This window comes from Mugil cephalus, chromosome 5, assembly GCF_022458985.1.
Source record: "Mugil cephalus isolate CIBA_MC_2020 chromosome 5, CIBA_Mcephalus_1.1, whole genome shotgun sequence".
In the NCBI taxonomy this organism is placed as follows: domain Eukaryota; kingdom Metazoa; phylum Chordata; class Actinopteri; order Mugiliformes; family Mugilidae; genus Mugil; species Mugil cephalus.
Window position 1 is genome coordinate 21,769,057 of NC_061774.1, and position 27,167 is coordinate 21,796,223.

A 27,167-nucleotide genomic window follows, 5' to 3' on the forward strand; every position below is an offset into this window, starting at 1 on the left:
TTACAAGTTTAGAAAAAACGTATTAATTTGTATTTGCGTCTCCCCCTCCCGTTTAAAGTTTGTTCTTACGGTCCCACGTGTGACATACAGGAGGAATTGCACGTCGTGTGGTCTCACTGTACGCCATGAATTTATATATATAAACGCCAGTAAATCTGAATAAAGCCTCCGAAATGTTGTTTGGAAAAGAAGTGCCATGGCGGCGCCTGGAGGGCATGTCGTTTGGCATGTACTCCGCCGAAGAGATAAGGTGAGGCGCAAGCTTATTAGCTTCAGGCTAAATGCTAAAAGTGAGTTCATAACAACATGCCTGCTCATGGCAGCGTGCTATAACGTTAAACCACAGCTGCAGCTTACAAACTAGTTTAGTTAGGAGTTGTTGTTACATCGTTATTGATAGATATTCAGTTTTAAATATCATTCATTTGCAACATCTTTGAGTGATCAAGTAAAATATCTTCCAATTTCTCATCAGTAGGATATAATATGGATTAGCATTAGTAGTGTCATGGTCTAAACTTTGATAAGACACATCTGGGAAGGCTGGTAGTTATTCGGTGCAAACATAAACTAACAAGAGAGCTGCTAACAATATATATATTAGTTTTAATTTGATTAGTTTAAAACTATATGTATATATTTTTTAATTCTCTCTCTAGGAAGTTGAGTGTGAAGACCATCACCAATGCCAGGTTCCTTGATGCCGTTGGAAATGTGGCCACTAATAGCTTGTATGATCTGGCCCTGGGACCAGCAGACTCCAAAGAGGTACATCATTGAAATCGCGTTACCTACGTGACGTTTGCTGTTACAAATCAGTAATGATACATGTGTAATATGCCATATTTTCCTGACGTTGTTTCTACCAGGTGTGTTCAACCTGCTCTCAGGATTTCAACAACTGCCCGGGACACCTCGGGCACGTAGAGTTGCCTCTACCTGTGTACAACCCACTGTTCTTTGATGTAAGTGTTTCACACACATGCATATATACAATACACATGAAACTTTGAACTATTTAGCTAGAATCTGGCCTTGGTGAGCTTCTCCCTGTGTGTCATTAATGCCTGGACTCCTCTTCCTCCATCAGAAACTTTACCTGTTGATCCGTGGTTCGTGTCTGACGTGTCACACGTTAACGTGTCCCCGAGCTGCCATCCACCTGCTGCTGAACCAGCTCAAGTTAGTGGACCACGGAGCCATGCAGGAGGTCTGTCAGATAGAACAAGTCCTCAGCCAGGTGGGTTCACACGTGCTGCAGACACTCATTTTTGCCGGAGAGTGTCAACCATGAAGTGGATTGTGATTTTAGCTTTGGGGGATCTGCATACACTGGAAGTCAGACAAACTTCCTCTGTCAAGATATTGTTTGTAACAGAGCGCTGGTCTGGACTCTCTCAGCTGGGAACTGATTATTTCCTGGTGACAATCTGCTGGGTAAATTGGCCCGTATGGGTGACTTTGTTTACAGCAAAATGTCTCTGATTGGTTGTAGGATTATCTATCTGATATGAATTTATACTTGCTACTGAAACATGATTTAATGTCATGTGTGTGTTTAATGGGTTGCTGCTCTGAGTCATTACGTTTTGTTGTTGTCATAGATCAGCTGTGCTCTGTTCTTGCTCTTACCGTATTTATTAATCCGACAAACTCTTGTTTGTGTTCATGTGTTTAGCATCTGGAGGAGAATCCCAAAGCCACGGGCGACGAGATTGAGAACGTGCTGAGGGAGTTTACAAACGCAGTGGTTGGAGTGAACACTGATGGTTCAGCAAACCCCAAACCGGTGAGTACACGCTTGCAAAACATGAACAAAACAGCCACATGTGAGCTACATTGTTGCATACATTCATTATAACTACACAGTACATGTTTTTCCTCAGATCAAACATCTGGTTGAAATGAAGAGCAGTCTGATCAATGACTTCTGGAAGATCCACATGAAAGGCAGAAAGTGTCCTTACTGCAGGTAACTGGTATAAAAACGTAACGACGTAATGATTTTAATTCTGATTTGATGTTGCTGTAGTTTTAAAGTCAAAGCCGTACCTGCAGTCATGTTATTGTTGGTCATATGGTGTCAGTCGCACCTTTAGAGGTACAGGTATGTATGTATGTATGGTGCTGCCAGCAGAGTCTGTGACTACAGTGTTTTCTTCAATCCACTCTGCTTTTTAATTATAATTACGGCTGTGAAAATTAACATGTTCATTTTGGCCCTTGATCAACAAAAAACCCAAAACAGAACAGTCGACTCAATTAAAGTTTTATGCACACTCTGTCAGAAGGCGATCAACATAGATTAAAAATGAATGATACTTAATTGTGATTAATTGAAACTGATCCACAGAAACCCTGAGATTAATCTCATTAAAAACTTAATTGTTTGACAGCACTAATCTGCTAATGTTAATGTTCTGTGTGCAGGAGTGGCAAATCAACAGTACGTCGTGAACACAACAGTAAGATGATCGTCACGATGCCGGCTGGGGCGAAGAACCTCAGCCAAACGGATGGTGAGCTCAGAAGAAACGCTGAGATGATATTTATATGTCGTCTGTTATTGTAGCAGCAGCTATTCGTGCAGGCTGGACAAGAAAATTATCTCAGTGTTTAGGTCATTTGAGACTTTTTCTTCTTTATCTGCTTCTTTGTGTTGTTGTTGTTTCTTTATTTTGTTTTCATGCCCGTCGTTTGTTTGCGGCTGCTAACCACTATGTGATGTAGATGGTTGAATAATTGTGCTTTCACGTTGATATTTTATTCTGATTCGGGGAGTAATTCATATGATATGTTATAAATTAAAAATTGTATTTTAGGTGATCGAATGATCGAATTTAACGTGGGGCAACAGCAACGAGTGATGGATTAATGAACCTCACGTCACAACATCAACCTAGATGTTCATTTACTGATAAAGTGATTTGTGCAAAAGAGTTTATTTGGGTTTTAATTATGAACCAACGCGATGTCTCGTCATAGCCGGACCAAACCAACCATTTCACATGTACAGATGCTTAGTTCTTGTTGCTTCTGTCTGATTGCAGAGGATCTGATGGCTGGAAGGAGAGTCTTCCTCACCGCGAGTACAGCTAGAGAGCACATCAACCAACTCTGGGAGAAAGAAGGTGGGTTAAAAAAAAGCAACAACAACAAATGCCTCCAACCACTGTGTGCCCAAAACTAGACTGTTCAAGATCATATTTTATATTAAGTTGAGCGTTTGCTGTCATTGCAAATATAGCATGAATCTTATTAGAAAAGAAGCACATGAAGAAACTTCTATTAATGTCTGAAGGCTCTAGTGCTGCCTAAGGCCGTGTACTGTGCATAGACTGTATATAAACATGGACACCCCTCTTTCTTGCATTGATGAAACTCATGCTATTTTCACGCGTTTTCGTTTAATTATTACTAAGCTCTGCTCCACTTTCACCAGCTACAAAGGAATGTTGGATTATACACTGTAAATATTTATTATCATTATTACTATTATTATTATTATTAAACATCCTGTTTCTATAGCATCACATAATTGACTAAAACAAAGCTAAATAAAATTACGCTTAAACGTACACTTAAAAGCACCATTGTATTAACTGCCTAAAATGAGAGAAACTATCCTTGAAAAAAATTATTGGACGTGTATTTTAGTGTTTAAGTTTGGCCTGAGTCCCATCCACTAACATGGAGGAGGTTGAGCTTATGAGCTATACTGAAGCCAGACACCAGGGGGAGCTCTACTTGCTTTGTCTTCACCTTTGAGGAGCTGTCTCATCGTCCGTCTTTATACACTTTGCGGTGCACTGTGCCTTCGTGAGAGGAAATAACCATCAGGTGACAGTAGTCTCTTATCTGTCAAGGGAAAGCGAAAAGCAGTAGAGCGGGGATGGAGGTAGCTTTAAACCATCATACACATCTGGCACCACCCTTGTGTGACTCACAGATTCGCTGTTATGTTTGTTTCCTTCTGCCGCTCTGTTGATGGTTTAATTCACTGAGCAGAACAGCAGATCAGAGCGATATCTCCCACAGGCCAATTCAACATGCGCAGGCAAAAATCTGTTGACAAGAGTCATGCTGGTGCCAGAATGCTCACCCCAGGCTGTCAAAACATGTTGACAAGTGCTCTTTCTGATATTTTATCACTGCGATCTTTTCCTCAAACTTCTGAGAAAGCTTATCTCATCGTTCGTTTCCAGGTTTTTTCCTGAAGTGTCTGTTCTCTGGGCTGGAGGAGAGCGTGGCGTCAAAGGATGGAGAGAACGGTTTCTATCCAGACCTCTTCTTCCTGGAGCTGCTGGTGGTCCCACCGTGCAGGTACAACAAAAACCTCCACACATGGTGTTCTGTACACAGAAACACTGACTTGTTAGTTCATTAGTTCATTTGGAACACCATTGTTTACATAGAGGCCTGTTCTAAAGGAGAGATCATCTGAAATGACTTCTGTTGTGATCTCGTGCTATATAGAAAATAAAATTAAATAAAATCAACTTGGCCTTCGAGGCTTAACAGGAGTAGCATGATATGGCTTTAGTACAATTAATATAGTGCAGTGTAATAGCTAAAGGAATAAATTATATTGGTAGCAGTTTGTGTTTCTGGGAGGCAGCAAGTAGCGCCAAACCAAATGGATGCATAAGAACGTATTATTTTCAAAGAGTAGGATGTTGGTTCATAGACTTTAAGCTTTTCTAAGGACACATTTCTTCCAAAGAGAGTTGAATTTGCACATTTGGATTCTGGTAAATTAGGATTAAACTTTCACAATATTATTTAAACAATTATATGACAAGTACACTGTACTAAGTCTAGATTTGGAGACACCAAAGGAATAAACAGATGAGTTCTCTGGTGTGCACGTTTGACCACTGATTGATTTCAAACTTCAGCTGAGAATCAAAAACCGTACCCAGATATTTACTAGAATTAACATCCTACATCTCTACATCCTGCACACTGAGGTATTAGTCACATTTTCCCTTCGTTCTAGAGACATTGAGGTCGTATAATATAACGGTATCTGTCTTCTCTCCTCACCAGGTATCGTCCAATCAATCGACTGGGTGACCAGATGTTCACCAACGGGCAGACGGTCAACATGCAGGCTGTCATGAAGGACTGCGGGAGCATAAGAAAGCTTCTGGCTCTGATAGCGGGGGAAGCGGGGGAGAAAACGACAGAGGAGGCAGAGGTGAGACGACGTTTTAATGTGAAGGAAGTCCTCCTGGATACAGAGACGGGCCGTGTATTTTCCACCCAGACACCTTCAACACCTCTTAATACAGTTATTATCACTCGGGATGCACTGTTTTTTAACCGATAACCTGCTGCTTCTCCAAACCAATATCAATAACCTATGTACCTTATGGTAAGAAAGGACAGGATGTAGCTTGCAAACAGGATACAATATTATGAATTTGACTGCCTTTGACCTAAACAAATAATTTATTACTGTTTGGAATAAACACAATCATATTTTATAACTCAGTCCATACAATAAATAAATAAATAGGCAAATGTCTTGGTCTGGTTCAGATGCCTTGTTGATAAGCATGAGTAATTATCTGTGCTGATATTCATCGTGCATCACTAGTTATGACGCCACTGCCACAGAAACCATCAACAACATATGGACATGCAATTAAACAGGACGTCGCATCCTAGATGGGTGTCTCATATAGTGCGATGAATGCCATTACTAAAACAAGAAACTCACGTAGAACAATTCAGAATGCCTCGTCTCAGAAACATCGATACTGACCCAAGAAAATGACAAAAATAAACACAAAAAGGGGTAAACATAATTTATTTTACTCACCAAAACCATTTAGAGGCTGGGTCAGGTGATCTTGGGCTACTTTTCCTCCCGATATCCAGCCTTTGTCTCTAATAAGATCAGCTCTACAACCAAATCTTAAAAAAAAACCTCTCCTCCTTCCGCCATCGTGGTTATAAGATTAATGGGAAATTATTCAAATGTAAGTTTAATGTAAGATAAAGTTTAGGCCGGCAGAGAAGGCTTTACTGGCCCTGACTGCCCACCACAGCCTGGATGTGATCTTCATGTATGAGAAGACATAAAACCAAGTAGACCCGAGCTGAAGCATCTATTTCCTTTAATACAAACAGTGATGTGACAGTGTTTCCCGTCCCATCTCGCTCTTTTCTCTCCAGGCTCCAGAACAGGCGGACCAGACTTTTCTGTCTGCGATCCCGGGAGGGACCTTGACGGATAAACTCTACAACATGTGGATCCGTCTGCAGAGCCACGTAAACATCGTGTTCGACAGTGACATGGACAAACTGATGACAGAGAAATACCCTGGAATCAGACAGGTATCACATATACTGCTCTTAAAAAACAAAACGCACTACAAAATAAAAACCTGATGGGAAGTTATCAAATTATACTCAACGTTTTCTTGTTTTTTCTTGCCAGATCCTGGAGAAGAAGGACGGGTTGTTTCGGAAACACATGATGGGAAAACGTGTGGACTATGCGGCACGATCTGTCATCTGCCCAGACATGTACATAGGAACCAACGAGATCGGGATACCTATGGTAGATACGGCTTTTATTCCCCTCCCTCCTAAAGGTGTTTTAAGTTTGTCCGTCCCATCCCGTCTTTGTTAACGAGATATCTCAGATACGCCTACATAGACTAATTTCTAGAGACATAGACCTTGAAGATGGTGAAACATCAAGCTTGAATCTTGTAGCTCAGCTCAGTGCAGATTCAAACAGACTCGTCCCTGTCTTGTACGTCCGTGCAGGTCTTTGCCACCAAGCTGACCTACCCCCAGCCAGTCACCCCGTGGAACGTGAAGGAGCTCCGCCAGGCCGTCCTCAACGGCCCCAACGTCCACCCCGGGGCGTCCATGGTGATCAACGAGGACGGCAGGAAAACCATCCTGTCGCCGACCAACCTCGCGCAGAGGGAGGCGGTTGCCAAGCAACTGCTGACGCCCTGTTCAGGTCCTCATAAGATGCCCATGAAGATAGTAAGTCCTGACCTGTTTTTGTATTCGTAGTCGTTTATGGAGACACTTAAAACTTTTTATTTATTTTTTTTTTTTTTGTTTGTTTGTTTTCCCAGGTTAATCGTCACATAAAGAATGGAGACGTTCTGTTACTCAACAGACAGCCAACTCTGCACAGACCCTCCATACAAGCCCACTCTGCACGCATCTTACCAGGAGAGAAGGTAAAATCTTACCCCTCCACGGCTCTGTTATTATCATTTATTATTTGAAATAGACCGCTCCTTTTTTTAATCTTGATCTTGATCTTGACATCACAGGTGTTGAGGCTCCATTATGCCAACTGCAAGGCGTACAACGCTGACTTTGATGGGGACGAAATGAACGCTCACTTCCCTCAGAGTGAGCTGGGCAGAGCAGAGGCCTACACATTAGTCAGCACCCACCAGCAGTACCTCGTCCCCAAGGTACGTACGGACACACGGACTGTGGACGGACGGGTTTATATGGTCTGGTCTCGGTCAACGAAGCTGAACCCAGATTTATAATCTGTGCTGTGTTTACATTGTGGATCCAGTAAATGTGAAACTGAACTATGTTTAGAAAAAAGAATTTATAAATGGATTATTTTTAAATTGATCTGTTCTAATGTTACTCATCTTTTTGATTTAGGTGTAGATTTGATCTTTTTATGATTCTGTGGAAGCCATAAAATACTTTGATGTGCTGTATATTAGTCACTAATTTAATGTGTATTCAAGATTTTCTGCAGATATTTAGCTTTCACAAATAGATGCTAGTACAAAACCAACCATCAGCTCATCCTGATTTAATTTATAATCCATTTCTTCTCGGCTCTGTTAAAAGCAGCACTTAGTGTAAAGAGTGCAGTGCACTGATCGGCCACAACATTAAAACCACTTACAGGAGAAGTGAATAGCACCGATCATCTTGTAACAATTCAATGTTCTGCTAGGAAACTTTGAGCATTCGTGGGGATGTTACTTGTACCACCCATCTAGACCGGACTAGACCCCCCCACCCCATAGCAATGACACTCCTTAATGGCAGCAGCCGTCTCCAGCAGGACGCAGCCACAAAAAAAACAAAAACAAAAAAAAAAACACGAAAAACAGCACAAGGTGTTGATCTGGCCTCGAAATTCACTAGATCCCAAACTGATCAAGTATCTGTGGGATGATCCACAAAGCCCCCCCCTCCCCCTCCCCTCAACCTAAAGACCCCCACAAACAACATCCTGTTGCCAGACATCCTCTGAAGTCCCGTGTCCATTCTCTATTGAGTGTAAACAGCTGTTTTGAATGCACAGGGGAGACTTGTATGATATTAAGAAGGTGGTCATAATGTTATGCCTGGTTGGTGTATGCATGTCATGTATTACATGTTTGCAGCGTGAAAGAAAAGAAAACACAGTAGGTCATGTTCTCATGGTCTTTCTTTCTTTCTTTCTTTCTTTCTTTCTTTCTTTCTTTCTTTCTTTCTTTCTTCAGGATGGTAAACCTTTAGCCGGTCTGATCCAGGACCACATGGTGTCAGGAACGAGGATGACGATACGAGGCTGTTTCTTCACCAAAGACCAGTACACGGAGCTGGTGTACAGGGGACTGACCGACAAACTGGGCAGAGTCAAGCTACTGCCGCCAGCCATATTCAAACCCCAGCCGCTCTGGACGGGAAAGCAGGTGAGACTTTGGTGCTGCTTCATGATGGTCGATCATACATGATGACAACATTACGTGTTGTTGTCTTCTAATAATATGACGTACCTGCGTATGTGATGTCTCTTGTAGGTGGTCTCCACTCTTCTGCTGAATGTTATCCCAGAGAACGCTGTACCTCTCAACCTGGTTGGCAAATCAAAAATCCCCAGCAAGGCGTGGATACAAGACCCACCACGAGCTGCTCCGGGATATTTTCCTGATAAGATGTGTGACTCACAGGTAAATACAGAAACTAGGCAGCAGAAAGACGTTTTAGCGCTGCAAGTCATGTTGGAGCTTGAGAGAAGAACGTTCTACATTTTCTTAGCCTGTTTATTTTTGTGCCTTTTAATGTAATTTAATTTATTTATTTACCGTATTTCCTCTAATAGCAGCCAGGGCCTTTATTTACTCAGCCGCCCAGAACATCCGGCCGTTACTGGAGGCAGGCATTTATTAAAGGGAGGCCTTTATTTCTAATTTCCTTTGTTTAACTGATGCATACCGGTATATATATTTGTTCCAGGTTTTCCTACCATTTTCTCTGAGCATTTTCTCTTTTCTGAGCACCGGTGGTCAGAACGAGTGAATGACTCCACTGTATCAGTTTGAAACAATAAAAAAGGTCCATTTATTGGGCAGAAGTGACATACCTGTCAGTACCGTAAAATACTTACGACAACTTAAATGGCCATAGCGTCCTGATATCTTATTCTTGGCGGGTCAATATTAAAGCATTTTGCATGTTCCTCTTGCATATTTTCCTCTGAATATTTCAAAACTTGTACCTAGCGACTGCCCTCTGTGGTACCTGTGTGTTATCTATAATTAACACACACTAGCGCATCCGCAATGACACAATATATGATTAATTTCTCTTTGAATAACTCCGGTCATTATTAGAGACCCAGCTATTAGAGGAAATACGGTATATTATTATTTATTTAATTTATTTTATTACTTTTGGATCCAAAGTGTGCATATAAATGAGTCAGGTACTTTTTCTGTCCTCAGGTGGTGATCCGTCAGGGCGAGCTCTTAGTCGGGGTCCTGGACAAAGCTCACTACGGCTCCTCGGCCTATGGTCTGGTCCACTGCTGCTACGAGCTGTACGGAGGCGAGACCAGCGGCAAACTGCTCAGCTGCCTGGCTCGACTCTTCACGGCGTACCTCCAGCTGTACAGAGGCTTCACGTTGGGTAAGAACATAATAAAATAATTTGGTCTGTGTGAGTGGTGAACACGGGAGATTCATCTTAAATCTTTGGTTCCAGGTGTGGAGGACATCCTGGTGAAACCCGGCGCCAACATGCGGAGGAAAAAAATCATCCAAGAGTCACTGAAGATCGGCACCAAAGTGAGTTAAACGTGTCGTTAGTCACGTGAAAGGTTATGTGTGCATTTCGCTGCAGCTTTGTCAAATTCGGTGCTTCCTCCTCAGTGGAAGCCACTGGCCAAAATGGCTGCCACAGCGAAGGTGTAGTTCATGGGCCTCACGGCGCTTCAACGTGGCCACTGGGGATAAATATGTGCTACACACAAAGAGCAGTATTGTTCTCCTTCATCGTATCGTTTCATTTTTATTCCAATGTCACGATCACCGATGGCTCTGTGCCAATGGGACGTTGGTTGTGTAACCACACCACAAGTGGTTTTTGTGTTAGTCCACATCCCACATCATATTACCACAATAGTACAACCTACTACAACCTGTGATATAGGATTTGATGGAACTTTCTCGCCCTCCCTGTCTCTCAGGCCCTCCAGGCAGCGTTCAACCTGCCCTCCAATGTTGACCAAGCTGAGGCTCGCAGTCGTTGGCAGGACGCTCACCTCAACCCAGACCAGAGGGACTTCAGCATGGCCGACCACAAGTTCAAGGAAGTGGCCAACCAAGTGAACAACGACATTAACAAGGTGACCTGTCACTAGTGTTTCTTCTAACGCCACTACTGGGATTACTAATAGATGGATAAATAGAGAGATGTTGGAGAGGTTTCTCGAAATGTGCATGGTTTCCATTATCAGTTTTTTTTATTGTGATATTGCGTATTTCTAGGGGTAATGGAAACACAGCAACTGACCCCAAGGAGCACACAATTCGCTCTCCAAAAGAACAGTTAACATTATAAACAATATAAATGTTTTAGAAATTCCCAGGTCGTGACCTTAAAGGCAGGATATGTAATTTATTTTAGGCGTCCAAATCCAATAATGGCCTGTTAGTATGTTGTAATTCTAGTTTTTATGAGGGAACAATGGACTTGATCACATTTCACGGAGCGTCTCTGTTTTGGGCGTCCCCCTTTTTGGTCGATGCACATTCACGTCCCATTATTGGTGAAGGCTCAGTGACTGACTTTTTATGCATGTTCACACGGAGAGGAAGTGGAACTGCGGCTGTAAATAACAAGTTTTTACATACCCTGCCTTTAATTCAGCATAAATGTTGTGGAAGGACCTAAAGCAAACAGTTCACTTGAGGAAAACCCACCAACTCAGAACTTAGAGTGGGCTCCTGTAGAAGAAGTATCAGCAGTCTCTACTAAACGCTGTCTCTATTAAACTTTCTTAAGTGTAGTGTTTAGTGTTTACAGTTTAGTGGTGCTGGTATTGATAGTATCTTAATACCACATTGCATAATATCCACATTGCACAATTTGCAAATTACAGATTGTCTGACTTGATTTCTTCTTTCACAGCACATCTCTTAAGTTATTTTAAGCCATCGTCTGCTTCAGCTTTGACGACGCTTTGATGCTACAGGGAGCTGGTTCTACCTAAAATAAATAACTATCAAAGATGTGGCTTGGCTGAAGCCTGACACCAATTTCTGCTTAATTTACTTGACTTGTGTGAAAATCTGCTGATGTTTTGAGTCATTTTACTGCAGTATTGTAGAAAACTCTTAAGGGGTGCAAATACGTTTAAACCGCACTGTATATATTCTACAGCTGAAATGCTGTAGCTTCAATTAATCCGTTTTTAATGGAAGCGTTTGATATTTTAAGTGAAAAGTTTTAATGAAAATCTGCGCAAGTAGTCAAACCATTACTTTCTAGAAGCTCCTCTGGCATCGCTTACAGCTCTGGGTCTTCTTGGGTAATTGCACACTAATGAAAGCCTCAATAAACCTCCGTGGTCTTTCACAGTGTCACTAATGGACAGAGAGAGACAGAGACTTGTCTGAACGATGACTTGGTTTCATGTGGTGCATCTTTGTTGTGCTGAGCCATTGTTCCAGTGTCAGATTACTGCACATTTAACCTCCATTCATTCTGTCAACTGTGGACAATGGTACCAAAGAGACATGTGACGGGTCTTCGTTTCACCTTACAGTCGTTGTGTGACTCCGCTGTGCAGGTGGCATCAGAGCGTCTCACAGGCCAGTGTGTTCAGACACGAGGATCATCCAATAAATGAATAATCAGTCAATCAAACAATCAATCACACTTTGTTTGTATAGGATTTTTCATACAAAATGTAGCAATGTTTGTGCTTTATACAATAGTCCCACCGCACCCCTACCCCAGCACACACACACAGACAGACACACAATTTAATAATATGTGAATTACTACAAATACGAATATTCATTAAAACAAGAACTGTCGTAGGTGAGGAGACGCCAGAGGCTGTTTTAAACTAACAATAGCAAAGTAAAACCAGTCGGTAAATAAAATTAATTAAAAAAATAGTAATAAGAGCGCAAAGTGAAACATCTAGTGACTAAAAATAATAAAAATGTGATAAAATTACATTACAATAAAAATGACAATTTCCAAAACAGTAAAAAAAAGATCAAACTTCTAAATAGTCAATAAATAAATAAATAGATTAGATTTAAAAAAAAAAAAAAGCCAAACTGATCATTTAAGTCTTGACACCTAAATATATGCTATAGGTTTTCACAGTTCTCTCCGGTGACACATTGTTGTGTGTTTCTAGGTGTGTATGCCACTCGGACTGCACACCTCGTTTCCAGACAACAACCTCCAGCTGATGGTCCAGTCAGGAGCTAAGGGATCTACTGTGAACACAATGCAGGTACATGCTCACACATCCCGCCCCCCAAACACTTTAACATCGCACTATGAATAAACTGACCTGTGTGTCTTTACTTCTTTCCTTGTGTGTGCGTTTCAGATCTCATGTCTGCTCGGGCAGATTGAGCTGGAGGGACGTAGGCCTCCGCTGATGCCTTCTGGGAAATTCTTGCCGTGCTTCCAGCCGTACGACCCAGCGCCTGGAGCCGGGGGCTTCGTTTCTGGAAGATTCCTCACCGGCATCAAACCACAGGTACTAGAAGTGAGCTGTGTCGTTGTTTAGAAGTTTGCTTTTTGTTCCTTTTGGAAGCAAAAACCACTTGTGCTCTTATAAATGCCTTTTATACAACCACTTCAGAAGCTATTTGTCACGACCCTAACTCGTCTAGGGAAACGAGACGAAACACAAAGTAGCCGTTTGTAGGAACTAAAAATGTTATTTATTAACAGGCGTCTTGTGGAAATAACACAAGGCGCAAACTTGAAAATGTAAAAGGAACAAATAAAGGGAAGTCAATTGCTTGGGGTAACAAAGGAAGTAGGCACAACGGAAATTTAGTTTTTAAGTTAAAAACAAAACAAAGGGGATCTGAGTCTTACTAAACAAAAGCCACAATTTCAAAAGACCTGGTCCAGGCAACACTCTTTTCATGACAGTAACAGAACTAGTCTTAAGGCCTACACCGGAAAAAGAACGGAGATACACTAATAAGTTGAAATGGAACAGTGGACGTAGGCGGACAGATGTAAATCCTAATGCCATCGCGCACAAGTCCCTCCGTGAGGCGACGATTGGCCAGAGTTCGACCAGTAAGATCCGAGCGGCTCAGCGAAGCTCTAATCGGGAGTCGTGGGGTGGGGCGGTGTGTTAATACCCATTCAGTTTTCCACATATATTATATTAAATGGATAAATATAGCACTTCTACCCTTGGGCTGTAGTCAATAAACCATAAAGACAAATAGATTTAAGTGGTTTTAGATTTACTTTACACATGAATGGATGCCAGGTCCAAAAGTTTCCCCAGCAGAACATTTGAGTGACACAAGACGGTCAATGTCATTCATTTCTCCTGTCAGTGGTTCTAATGTTGTGGCTGATTGGTGTATATTATCACTTTTCTGCGTGTCTCAGACAGACTCCAGTTCATCACGGGTCACTGAGTGTATCATTTTAACAGAAAATCTACTTCACAGCAACATGTGAAAACAACAATCGCAACTATCTCTAACTTTATCCCTTGAGCTTCCTCAACCCTTATGAAACTCGTTTCACTTCTTTAAATCTTTCTTTCAATGTTGACTGTCTTCAGGAGTTTTTCTTTCACTGTATGGCTGGCAGAGAGGGACTGGTCGACACAGCTGTGAAAACCTCTCGATCAGGATATCTGCAGAGGTAACAAAAAAAAAAAAACCTCACAGATGTATTAAATGTTAGTGGGATGTTTTTAAAACCAGTCCTGAAGCTCTCTTCCTTCATCCTCTCCTCTTCAGATGTATCATAAAGCATCTAGAGGGCTTGGTGGTGCAGTATGATCTGACGGTGAGGGACAGCGATGGCTCTGTGGTCCAGTTCCTGTACGGTGAAGACGGACTGGACATCCCAAAGACTCAGTTCCTGCAGCCGAGACAGTTCTCCTTCATAGAAGACAATTATGAGGTACCGCAAAGCACAACGGAGTAACTTAATCATTCACAAATGCTGATGCAATAGGATGTTGAAAGGTCGCAGCTTTGTCAAATTCGGTGCTTCCTCCTCAGTGGAAGCCACTGGCCAAAATGGCTGCCACAGTGAAGGTGTAGTTCATGGGCCCCACGGCGCTCCAACATGGCCACTGGGGATAAATATGTACTACACACAGACATCCAGCCCAAAACACATAGAGAATAACCAGAACTTATTTCTCTAAGCTTAGGACCAGTCACGCCTTTTGCACTGGGGAAACGGGATCTTTTCCAAAAAGCATATTTGTCTTATTTGTTCTAGTGATTAGATTAGTTCCAGCTGCTTCAAATATTTGTGCAAAAACTGGAAAACATCATCATAATCCACTTGCAAAAAAGAATATTTCTGATTCTCCAGAGGAATTGGTATTTATTATTTTTAAAGTAAAAGTATCTACAGATTTGATGGTACTTGATTCATTCTGAGTATGACCAGTGATTGATGATTATGAGCTATTGTGCGGCAAAAAACACGTACAATAGGTTAGTGACATGAACACATGAACACTATATGTTTATATATATATATTTCTATATATGTACATTTTAATTTTCCCGCACTAACACCCTACTGTTGCACATGTTTGAAATAAAGACAAAAACAATATTTGAACCTTTGTATTATTTAAGTAGCTTAGCATTGAATGCAAATTGATTGATTAAATAATAATATATATTTCTAAACATCACTAGGCCAAGTTTGTTGTAAAACACATATAGTAGGTAGGGGGTCCCTAGTTAATCTCTCCATCAGTCTGGGGGCCCTTGGCCTTAAATGCGTTAAAGACCCCTGCTATAGACTGTATATAAATATGGACAATGTGTCCCCACTTCCTTGTATTGGCCAATTTTTCCAGGGATACAGGATACACCGCCATACTGCAACTTTGTAGACAGAGTATTGATATCGATGACACGTTACAGTTACAAGTTACAAAGAAATGATTGATCTTGTCAATTGTACTTTTTTTGTTTGTTCGTTTGTTTTTAAAAAAGTGGGTGGCATAACAACTGGTAGTTGCCATTATGTCACACCCTGTTTCTACAGCGTCAAATAACTTAACTAAAACAAAACTTATCCAAAAAGTTGACACCTGAACGTGCATCAACATTATATTAACTATCTAAAATGACTGAAACCATCCTTGGAAAAAACTATATATATATTTTACGCGTATTTCAGTGTTTTTGTCCCATCCACTAACATGGAGGAGGTGCAGTTTATGACCTATACTGCAGCCAGACACCAGGGGGAGCTCTACTTGCTTTGGCTAGCGCACTAATAAGGAGCTAGAGTATTATGTGGGCTAGAAGCTGTCCCACGCAGACCCAGGCCTGCAGCCATAACAGAACATTATGATTAATAATGTAACAGGGTGTTCTATTTGTTTTATCTAGTGCTGCTTTCAGGAGTGGTTTAGTGGCTTAGAAAATGCACCACAGACCAGCACACTTTTCAGCCAATCGAGTCTGTGCACTCTACAGAGAGTCAAGTTACACATGAAACGACAGCAGAAAACACACGTGGAGAGAAGAGTTCAAGCTTCGCCTTCCTTTGTTTTATTTTTGTCAGCATAAGCACTTTATTTGAGCACGTGCAATTTTCACATTTTATCTATTTCCTCTTGCTTTGACATGCAGCTCACTTTTATCTGGCTAACGAGAAAACATACACATCTGCATGTTCCGTTCTATGTTAGGTGACAAATATTTTTAAAATGTTTTCTAATAATACTGAATTAATTTGATTTGACAGTCAAGTATATAACTGGACCTCTTTTCTGCTTTGGTGAGCCCATTTAGCCGTGCTTTCATTTCGTGTAAACCTCCGACCACCGCTACCTTCCGCACCGTCTGAAACAGAGGCTGCAGATTAAGATTCATACTTTATCGTCCATACATCATTCACACGGGTTCCTTCTTATTTATTTATTTATTTTCCTGCTGCTCTCTGCAGTGTTTGAATAAACCACAACTGCCACAATTTTAACGAACCAGTCGTGCGTTTCCCGTTCCTTTTAGGTCATCAAGAGGTCCCAGGGTCTTGACGACGTTTTGGCGCGTTTGGACCCTCAGACCGCCAGTCGACACTTTGCAGCCATCCAGCGCTGGAAGGCGAAGAGAGAGGTGGCATGCCCACGCACAGGTAAAGAGAGAAGGCTGGCATTCATTACGAACATCAGGAGAATCCAGAAAATTGCTTACGATTGGTTTTACACCAATTCGTATGTTGCCTTTGTGATTATCTTTCACGATATGTTTGCATGTGTGTGTTTTAATCCGTACCAGGAGCCTTCTTGCTGTTTTCTCAGAAGAAGTTGGCTAAACTAAAACAGTCTGAGCCAGAAAGAGGAACCGAAATACTGAAAGAGGTATTTATGAACAAAAAAAAGAAACAGAACAGTTTTTGAAGTCACACCTCCCACACTTCACACACACTATTGCAGACCTAATCATTTAACATTTTGCAATGTTTGACCTTGATCCAAATTTAAAACACAGACTATGAAAATAAAGTGCGTATTTTTTAATCACATTGATCTATATTTGTACAGTGTACAGTAGAAACCGCAGGGCTTCAGCTGCAGGAGGGTCGCATAATCTTTGGTTGATTAGCCCCACAAATTTAAATTGCTTTACATAACACATCAACATGAATCCAACATATTTTAGTAAAGGGGTGAATAGGGGCAGAAAAAAATTAATATTGGACCTGTGCACTGTTTGAATAGCTGAGTATTGAATGCAAAATTATAATAATAAGATATATATTTATAAATAGCACTAGGACTAAAACACATATAGTAGGTTACGGGTCCTTCCCCTGGTATAAAGTAGAGGTTTGATCTCTAAACTTTGAATCACGCTCCCTTTGAACAGCTCGTCCAGCAGTGGCACTCCCTGGACGGAGCCGGCAGATCAAAATACAGCAAGAAGGCCTCGCGCTGTCCCGAGCCCTCGCTGGGCTTGTTTAGGCCGGATGTCTGCTTTGGATCTGTGTCAGAAAACTTTCACGGCATCACAGAGAAATACCTGGAGGGCCGAGGCAGTGAGAGTGAAGACGGCGTGGACACACACAGGTACCGAGCCTAAATCCTAAATGTCTTAATCTGGATGAATAATGCAACTCAAGTAAATATTTTGTTTCCTCTTGCTCATTTCAACACGTAACTGTTGCTGTGTTTGTTCTCTAAAGGCAGAAACACCACAGCCACAGCCACCACACAAACCATGCAAAGTCATTTACCCTAAGTGTCGCTCTGCTGGAAACGTGACAGAGACAGAGCATAGAGACAGAAATTGATGCAGACCTGCAAAGAGCCCATACGCATTGCACTGAATCCACTTCATGAGTGTTTTAATGTTTGGTTTGTGTTAAAACATCACTAGACGTGGCACCAGTTTCTGGTTCCTACCAGGGTATCCGTGGGAAGAAAGTATTAAACATTCATAAATACATTTTGGTGAAATTATGACCCTTGAAAAGTATTAAAAAGTTTTATCATGACTTTATGAGGTCTTAAATTTTGAAGGTATTTTTCTAAATTAGCTGTCAAAAGAACTGGACTATTATGGGTGTGAGAAATTGTCTCTGAGAGCGGAAGTGGAAGTACTAAAGTGTTCAACATTTTTTGTACTTAACTATTGCAAGTAGTTTATTTTAATATTCACTACTCAAATGCTGAAAGTAAAAGTACAAGTATTGGATGATGTAGTTACGAAAGAAATCAGTCAAAAGTTTGAATATCAGCACCTAAGGTTAGCTTTCTAATGTGAACTCGCTAGCTAGCTAGCTAACATTAAGTGAACTAACGTTAGTTAGACTTAGATTGAGACAGACTTTAATGATCCACGATGGAAATTACTTTGTCACAGTAGCTTCGTTGCACATTAAAGTAAACACTATTAAAAATCACAAAAAAAGACTAAATAAAATAATATGAGATTAAAATAAAATACAAATAAGTATTATCAAGTAACATAAAATAAACAATGTAATCACAAAATGTATGAACAAATGTAAAAGAAAAAGTAAATATTACTAAAATGCACCAGTAGTAACCATGGCTTTGACATACAGTTTTGTATATATAATAGTCTTGTTAGCTTGATATTAATTAGCTAGCTATCACTATGGCTTTAGCTTGACTGACCTTGTTTACCTAGTAACGGTTGCTAGGATGTATGATTGGACCATGGCTGTTTGGGGGCGGGGTTTTCCAAAAGGTTAATTGTTAACAAGTAACGATGCATCACATAAAAATGTATTGGAGTAAAAGTATTAAGCTCATAGAAAATATGCAGTGAAGTAAAAGTGGAAGTAGGAGAAAAAAAATACCACACGCCACGTCACATCAGCTTCATTTGCCATGCATATACTGTATTCAAACCCATCCTACTTAGAACAATTGGAGCAGTGGACAGAACCAACAGTTATACTTAATTTTTTTTCCTGTCTTGTCAGGAAATAAGTGTCTTTCTTCTCCTCTGTATTTGCCTTCAGCCTTCGCCAGCTGCTGCATTATAAGTGGCAGCGTTCACTGTGTGATCCCGGTGAGGCGGTGGGTCTGCTGGCCGCTCAGTCCATTGGCGAGCCCTCCACCCAGATGACCCTCAACACCTTCCACTTTGCCGGCAGAGGAGAGATGAACGTAACTTTGGGAATACCTCGGTAAACGAACCTCTACGTGACAATGAAAAACGTCGGATATCTCTTTATTTCGGGCTCCTTAGTTATAAACTTGGCAGGAATGTGCATGTCACCATCCTCAAAACAGTCCCTCACCGTTACTGTGCACGTCTCTTACAGACTGAGGGAAATCCTGATGGTGGCCAGCTCCAACATTAAAACCCCCATGATGAGCATCCCCGTGCTGAACAGCAAGAAGGCCTTGAAGAAAGCCAAGCTGCTTCGTAAAAAACTCGCCAGGGTGTGTCTGGCTGAGGTAAGCAGTAGCTCCTTCCCATTAGAGCAACCATGCATTCGTTTGCAGCATGTATTGAAAGCGGAAGTACTCGTGAGAATAAAGCGGCTGCAGCATTCAAGTGACTACAATTGTGAAATTGCAGAAAATATTTTTCTTATTCTGCGTGCTTGTGTTCAGGTGCTGCAGAAGGTGGATGTCTTGGAGACGCTACGGATTGAAAATCACCTAAAGCTGCGGGCGTTCAAAGTCACCTTTCACTTCCTGCCTGCCGCCCGCTACTGTGATGATAATCTGTTGTCACCCACTCAGATTCTAAACTACATGGAAACTAGGTGGGTTGTTTTAGTGTGTATTATCTGTCACGTTAAAGCCTTAAAAAAAAAAAAAAAGTAACAAACTATTTACTGGCCCGCTCACCCGTCCAGGTTTTTCCGTCTCCTCCTCGACGGCATTAAGAAACGCACCGCCAAGCTGGCCTCCATCGCCGTGGAGACGCGGAAGGCCACCCCCAGAGACAAGGACAACGATGGGGATGGAGCAGTGGACACAGCAGGGGTCTGTTTTTAATCAGCCTGTTATCCCTTCAGTATTCTCTTAGGAGGTCCTCGGGTTTACATAGATTTTCACGTTCTGATTTTTGTCCTTTTGAACAATCTTCAGTTGGACGACGCGGAGGGAGAGGAGGAGAGGGAGATCGTCGATGGCCTGGCAGACGAAGGAGACGCAGACGCCTCGGATGCCAAGCGAAAAGACAAACAGGAGGAGGAGGTCAGATGATAGATGCTTATTTGCGGTTCCTGGAAACAGAAAGTACTGACGTTTTTCTCAGCTTATCGAACCTGCTGTTTCTTCAGACATGTCTGAACATATCCATTCGTAAGGGGTGTTTTTCTTTGTAAACCATTAATACAGCCGAGTTCAAGGAACGCTTTGGATTCTGTAGAAACTGTATTGGATCATATCCCCTAGAGGTGAACCACCTACAGGAGACGCTCACCACAAACATTCGTTTGCAACGTGCAGAACAACTATGTTGGTCTAACACATTAAAGGGCCAGAGAAGAGAAGTCATCCGAAGTAATCTGCAGTGCTTTTACCCTTTTACCCTTTTACCCTTATACCCTTACACTAAAAGTGTGTTCTAGATCTGGTGTAAAATGGAAGCGATGTGCTAAAATTGCTATAAATACTATTGATATCAAACTGGGCTGTTTCTGTCCCCTGAACTAAAATGAGTTTGACACCTCTGGTCTACGGTGCCATAAAGAAATAAGAAGTAGGGAAATTAATAAACGACACAGCTATTTTGAGCTCTGAATACGCGGCCAAAAATCTACTCAAAAAATCTAAATCACCACTGTTGGGAGAGGTTGATAACAAGGAAAAAAGGATCTGATTACAAAAATGAAATATTAGGCTTAAAACCCAAACAAAGAACCTATAAAACACGCTAAAGCCAGATAAATGGAGCCATTTATGCTTGTGTTCTCGTCAATCAGTTCAAAATACTAAAGCGGAAACACGCTACTATCAACGGAATCAATCACAGCTCTTGTGGTCTGTGCCAAAGAAAGTGCATTGCTTTGATTCGTCAAAAAGGCTGTTGAGGCTGCTACTTACGACATAGTTCGTTCTCGGTCCGTGGGGCTACGAGAGATTGATGTGAAACTGGAAGTGGAAGGGGTTGACGCAGAAATGCTAGCGGCTGCTCTGTGAGCTAATACAATATGAGCTTATATTCCCTAATCTCCCCTGGTAGAGATCGTACTGTGTGGGGGGGTAAATGTTGAATGAACAATCAAAACCGCTGCCCAATATCTGAAAATATTTAAAAAAAAAAGTGCCTCTTGTTGTCCATCTCCCACAATGCTTGAAATTAGAAGTAAATAAAATTCAGAGCACAGCAGTTTGCGGTACATAAAAAAAAGCTGCAGCTTGTAAAAGTTGTAGCATGCGTGACGTATGCTGCAGTGAGAGGGCCCTATGAGGACTTCTGCACTGGAGTTTCCAATGAAGTATAAATGACCTGGCCACAATGAGCTTTTTGTATGAAACAGGCTTCAGAATGAGACCGATGTCTGTATTTTATAGTTTGACCACGAGATATTAATAAACATACGAACGCACGCAGAACATTTTCACTGCTAACTTTGTCTCTTAATAAGATGAGGAATATGCAACCATATTCTCACTTATGATGTTTAAGACCGCAGTGTGAGTGCGTGCAGTCCTTTTTATAGACGTTTTTAATTGAATACCTTGCTAATGCTAATTTAAATTATTATACAACAATAACACTTACGCTGGATTACCAAAATTGAGATCATTAGATGTTTACTTGAATATTTGCCAGAGAGTGGTTGGTTCACAATGGAGTTAACAGTATTTGGTTACGTGATCTCACACTGACGTCATAATTAGCACTTCAGACCTCTCTCTCAAGCTCCGCCCCCTGTCACCTGCTCTCCTCTCCAGGTCGACTATGACAGCGAGGATGAGGACGGAGGCGATGATGCAGAGGAAAAAGAAGATCAGGAGGAGGTGGAGGACAACGAGAAGAACGAAGACATGGACGAGGTGAAGGAGTCTCAGTCCGAGGTTGAGGGAGCGAGAGTGGAGAAAAAGAGGAAGAAACGAGGAAAGAGTCCGGCGGGAGAGGACACCTCGTTTCAGATGAGAGTGAACGCTGTTCTGGCGTCAAACTCGGCGATCGAGAGCTACTGCTACGATCGCAAACATGGACTGTGGTGCGAGGTGAGTTTGGATGTGTTGAGACCATCAGATTTAAGAGGCATTTACTCCTTACTACTTGTTTTAGATTAGACTTCAAGGTGAAGGTACTCATGTCTTTGCATGCAGCTACTAAACAGAAACACTTTTGGTTTCCATTGAATCATTCATTCATCTATCTATAAATCCTTCATGATGTAGTTTTTTCACACCTGTACATGTACTGATGTGATATGAGGTACACTGTACACTGCTGCTTAACAATATTTGCTGAAATTAAAAAAAAAAAGTGCCAAGTCGTTAAAGTAGAAAAGAGAACCTAATATATCTATCCGTCTGTCTATAATCAGGTCTTACAGTTGACACATAACTGAGACATTTTGACCAGTTGTCTTCAAAAATTTCCGTTCACTTGTGTTCAGTTGTATTGTTGCATGACCCAGTTTCTCTTTGGATTCAGCTCACGGACGTATCTCTGGTATAATTCAGAATCCATTGCGCCACCACTAATAACAACCCGTCCTGGCCCAGATGCAGCAAAACATAGACATTACCAACCCTTATGTTTCATGTAGTCTTCTGGTTTGTCCATGTGATGTTTAGAAAACGAAAGATGGTCAGAAATTTTCTTTTTTATAGAGAAATGTCTTGGTTGTTCGCTGTCGTTTTGATGGTGGATTCATGAACACCAGCAATATGAGTGAGGCCTTTGCACGGTCAGAAATGACCTCTCAGAGTATAAACGGCCTTTGTCCACATCTTAAATATCCTCCATTTATTCACAGTCTCTCCCTGACTGTGGATTCCAGAAATTTTTTTGTTGCCTTTTCCAGCCTGATGAGCAACAACAACTCTGAAACCCTCATAAAGCTCCATCATTCACTTCCCCAAACATGTGGTGTGAAAATCAGACCGAGACAAATCATTTTATTTAGTGGTTGTTGTTTCTTAAACAAAATGTGGTACTGATCAACATCTGAGTCTCGTTACTTTAATTGGAAACACTTGTGAAGAGGTGGACTCTAATTTGGACTTGAAATCAACTCTAAGTTTCACACCTTTTATTTTCATTTGACGAGTTGCGTTCTCTTTGTCTATTTTCAGTTTTGAGTCCTTTTTATGCAGAGACATTACAAATATTTTTAATATAAATAGAATTTTGTAACACTCGCTCTGTTACATCTGTGTTGGAACGTGTTATTTGATTAGAGTCTAATCATTCAGCTAATGGGATGTTCCCAATTTTTACACGCTTCTGAGCTCTTAGGGTAATACCAGACAGAGGATATTCAAGGTCACTTACAATAGGTAAGCATTGTGTTGTTTGGTTCCACTTCCAACATGACACAGTGCTGGTTCTCGAAGCAACCAGCTGAAGGTCAGTCATTGTGTTTCCTTTAGATTTAGAGGATGTGGCCGTTCCCCTTTCACAGTCATAGATGCGTGTTGGCATAATATTCTGCACAGGGTAACTTTAAAAGAACTTCCTGGAAACCAGTAAAGGTGCAACATCTTCATTATACAAATGAGAGTTGGTGTGAAGCCTTTCAGCTCATTTTCTGTTTGTCAGTGACAAATGCAGACCAAAATAGATGCAGTCGGAGAGACGCACAACCATTCAGAGCAACGAATCTGAGTAATTGATTAAACCCATGCTCTAGTAGACTGACAGATGTTCCTATTTTCAAAGGAAGCAACTGTGTTGACACCATGTCACGCTCTTATGGATTTTTGCTAAATTCTGTGTAATTTGGCACATGTTCTGTTCAATTAAGGAACAGAAGCAGTAGCTTTTATAACACGCCGTCAGTGATCAGTGTACACCCACCATGTCAATATAAAGGCAAAACACTGTCATTCATTCATTCACTCCCTTAATCCACCTGTTGTGTCCCTCTTCATAGATCAATCTGGTCTTGCCAGTGAGCAAGGTGCATTTCGACCTGACCTCAGTCCTGTCGTCACTGGCCCAGAACGCGGTCATCATGGAAACCACAGGCCTGACACGCTGCCTGCTGAGTGAAGCCACGACGAAAAAAGGAGAAAAAGAAACCGTTCTCAACACTGAGGGCATCAACATGCATGAAATGTTCAAGTACAGTGATGTACGTAGGCGGTATTCTTCACTTTGTCAGGCTTTTAGGTTTTAACCTGACAGATTGCCCAATACAGCAAAATTAATCCTTTTACTCTCAGTTCTTTCATTGTTGGCTCGTTGCAGTCGTGTGCGTTGTTATTATTTCTCTAATAACCATGAAATGGTGTTGACTTTTGGTCATTTTTCTCGCAAAATGTGTTTTAATCTGTACTCGTGAACAGCATTTCTGCAAAATTGCTCAAGTGTATTTTAACAGCATTGTCTAATTCAACTGAAGCATAAAAAAAAAAATAATGTTTTAACTTCAGGCTATAATGCCATGACAAGCAATTTTTCAAACAAGTTCAGGCACTGCTGATTAATGTAATCTGCACCAGGTAGGAATGTGCTATACATCAGCGGAACAGCTAGGTAGCAGAGTTTATTTCTATGAATTCACCGCATGTGGTAGTCAGGGAGAGAGAAATGGAAACCAGGTGACGTCAAACATGGATTAGCTGGTGTAAGTCTGTCTTGTCTGACGATATGCTTTGTACACCTTTTGCCTAAAGCGTTTGTGTAATTACTCTCACTGCCAGAACGGGGAGACAAATGTTTCACGCTGTAGCTTTAAACCCACAGAAGAACCGCATTAAATTGGAGTTGGCCACTTTAATATCATCCCCATAAATAAATATATTTAACATTTTCTTATTTTACTTTGTTTAGTCAGGTATAAATACTAAATATCCAGATATTTATTTAAATTCTCACCAGTCATATTTGCAAATGTTTAAGGAGACTTGTGAAAAAGAGATTTAAACTTCTTTTAGGTAGAGGACATCTGGAAGATGCCACCATATTGTATCAGAGATAATAATAGAAGCTGTCCATAATTATATTTTAGATACTGTTTTTACAAATATACTTTGAGGAGTCTTGTTTACATTTCACCACCATCACCATGTCACAGACGCTGAAAGAACATATCTCATTCGTCTGTATTGTCATAATCAAGACTTCGCTGTTGGTGTCGCTAACACTGGGACTATGTTTTCTTTCCAGATTTTGGACATCAACAGGCTCTACTCTAATGAGGTCCATGCCATGGCCAAGACCTATGGGATAGAGGTGGCTCTGAAGGTCATAGAGAAGGAGATCAAAGATGTCTTCGGCGTCTATGGTACACGTTCGCTTACATGTACAAACAAAACACACACCACAAAGCTCTCAGGAGCCCTCGTTTCATGTATATCTCTGTGTGTCTCCAGGTATCGAGGTTGACCCCAGACATCTGTCTCTGGTAGCGGACTACATGTGTTTCGAAGGTGTATATAAGCCACTGAACCGGCACGCCATCAGGTCCAACTCCTCTCCTCTGCAGCAGATGACCTTCGAGACCAGCTATAAATTCCTCAAACAGGCTACCATGCTGGGTGAGGAATGAGTGATAATCAAAATAACAGCGTAGCAAGTGCTGTAATGAGTACGGCTCTACAGCTGGAGTCAACTCATCTCTGTGTGTAGTTCCATTGTCACTGCAGCAACAGCCTTCAGTATAGAGTGTATCTTTGTCACATGTCTAGAGTAACTACAGTTCCCATTGTGATTTTGAAAGATAGTGCTTCAGGGACTCTTAGATTCTGTAATCTTAGAGCAACCGATTTTCATTGTGTTTTTCTTTATGGCTGCTCTTCTTTGTTTTCTCAGGGTCACACGATCAACTGGTTTCCCCCTCAGCCTGCCTGGTGGTGGGGAAGGTGGTCAAAGGTGGAACGGGACTATTTGAACTAAAACAACCTCTGCAGTAGGTTAGCGGTGACTGTGGTCACATATGAATGTGACGTAGGATTTTGAACTGAACTATTGCAACATGCGAGAGCACATGGATGTATACAGACACACACAACACTTCCTATCTCAGTTTCCTACACACTGAGCTCTCACGCTGTCAATTTGAGAGTTAATGCAATTTAGTGGTAATCGAGTGACTTGGATTTTTCTCCGAGGATGAGTGAAATCGCTGTATCATACTGTGTAAAAGGATGCAGAGTGGAGTGGGAGTTTCCTGCAAAGAAATTCAATGCAACACACAAAAAATAAAATGTTCAATTATTTTTTATTTGTATTTAATAATAAAAAATTAAAAGAAATGTGTAATTTAGTGTTTGTTATTATTAATATTATTATTATTCATAGTGATTATTCTAATGTTTTTTAGCATTTGCACTACTTAAGCAAGGAGCTACTGCCCAACATTTTGTTATCTCCTCGCATATAAATGATTCTTGAATCATTTTTTATACCACATTTTTTGTAGATAACAAGAATATGTACTTAGAAATGATATAAAGCCACTTAAACATATCTCTTTCCAATTTAAGGTCAATCAGAGAGACTTTATTATGATCTGAATATTTCTTCATAGTCATGTAACAGGTATTCTGGATGTATATGTGAGATAGATGGAGTTGTTTTTGTTAAAAGAGTAGGCAGTCAACATACAAACAAACATAAAGTACCTGACAAATAAGTTTGTTTTTTTTTGTAGGTTTGAATTGCTGGGGTCAAATTTGTTGATAAAGTGTTAGTAAATTTGAAGGTAATAGGAGGGTTAGTGTTTTCACGGAATCTAAACAGCCTAAAGTTGGATAATCACAATTTAAGGGCTTAAAACGTCTTGCATACAAGCATATTTTGCATTGTAGCTCTTAAATTACATTTAGTCAATCCTAACGTCCATTTACCGCTTCATTCGCTTTTTGTTCAATGTGTTGGTGGCAGCCACAGTTCAGTTTAGTTATAATATATAATATAACTACTGGCAGTTCACAGAAAGAAAACCACAAATGAAACCTGGAAGTGGAACTGCATAATATAACAAAGTTTGGACTGGCTGAGTTTATTAAAAGAAATCTCATCTCAAAGTGTCTGGGCCATTTGTCCACAATT

General features: G+C 41.0%; 1 protein-coding gene and 2 non-coding genes across 4 annotated transcripts; all 3 read left to right on the top strand.

Moving 5' to 3' along the window:
- The first annotated feature begins 72 nt into the window (after positions 1-72).
- On the top strand, positions 73-26,375 carry polr1a (RNA polymerase I subunit A). Of its 2 annotated transcripts, none has more exons than XM_047585565.1 (37): positions 73-250; positions 660-768; positions 870-965; positions 1,091-1,240; positions 1,679-1,789; positions 1,887-1,972; positions 2,431-2,519; positions 3,051-3,131; positions 4,206-4,323; positions 5,050-5,200; positions 6,184-6,345; positions 6,449-6,571; positions 6,784-7,011; positions 7,107-7,214; positions 7,311-7,457; positions 8,502-8,693; positions 8,802-8,951; positions 9,726-9,909; positions 9,985-10,067; positions 10,469-10,627; positions 12,659-12,757; positions 12,857-13,009; positions 14,069-14,151; positions 14,250-14,415; positions 16,503-16,626; positions 16,770-16,852; positions 17,361-17,560; positions 18,985-19,152; positions 19,291-19,426; positions 19,586-19,740; positions 19,834-19,963; positions 20,069-20,176; positions 21,884-22,162; positions 24,043-24,243; positions 25,281-25,398; positions 25,487-25,651; positions 25,926-26,375. In XM_047585565.1, exons 1-37 carry the CDS (start codon positions 174-176, stop codon positions 26,024-26,026), a joined length of 5,073 nt encoding a protein of 1,690 aa, XP_047441521.1. In that variant the 5' UTR covers positions 73-173; the 3' UTR covers positions 26,027-26,375. The 2 variants fall into 2 exon arrangements, with proteins under 2 accessions (XP_047441521.1, XP_047441523.1); XM_047585567.1 differs by having other exon boundaries at positions 17,370-17,560.
- LOC125008719 lies at positions 10,118-10,254 on the top strand. The gene has a single exon (XR_007112909.1). It is a non-coding gene; the product is annotated as a small nucleolar RNA SNORA5 (small nucleolar RNA).
- On the top strand, positions 14,483-14,619 carry LOC125008718. The gene has a single exon (XR_007112908.1). It is a non-coding gene; the product is annotated as a small nucleolar RNA SNORA5 (small nucleolar RNA).
- Positions 26,376-27,167: the final 792 nt, after the last annotated feature.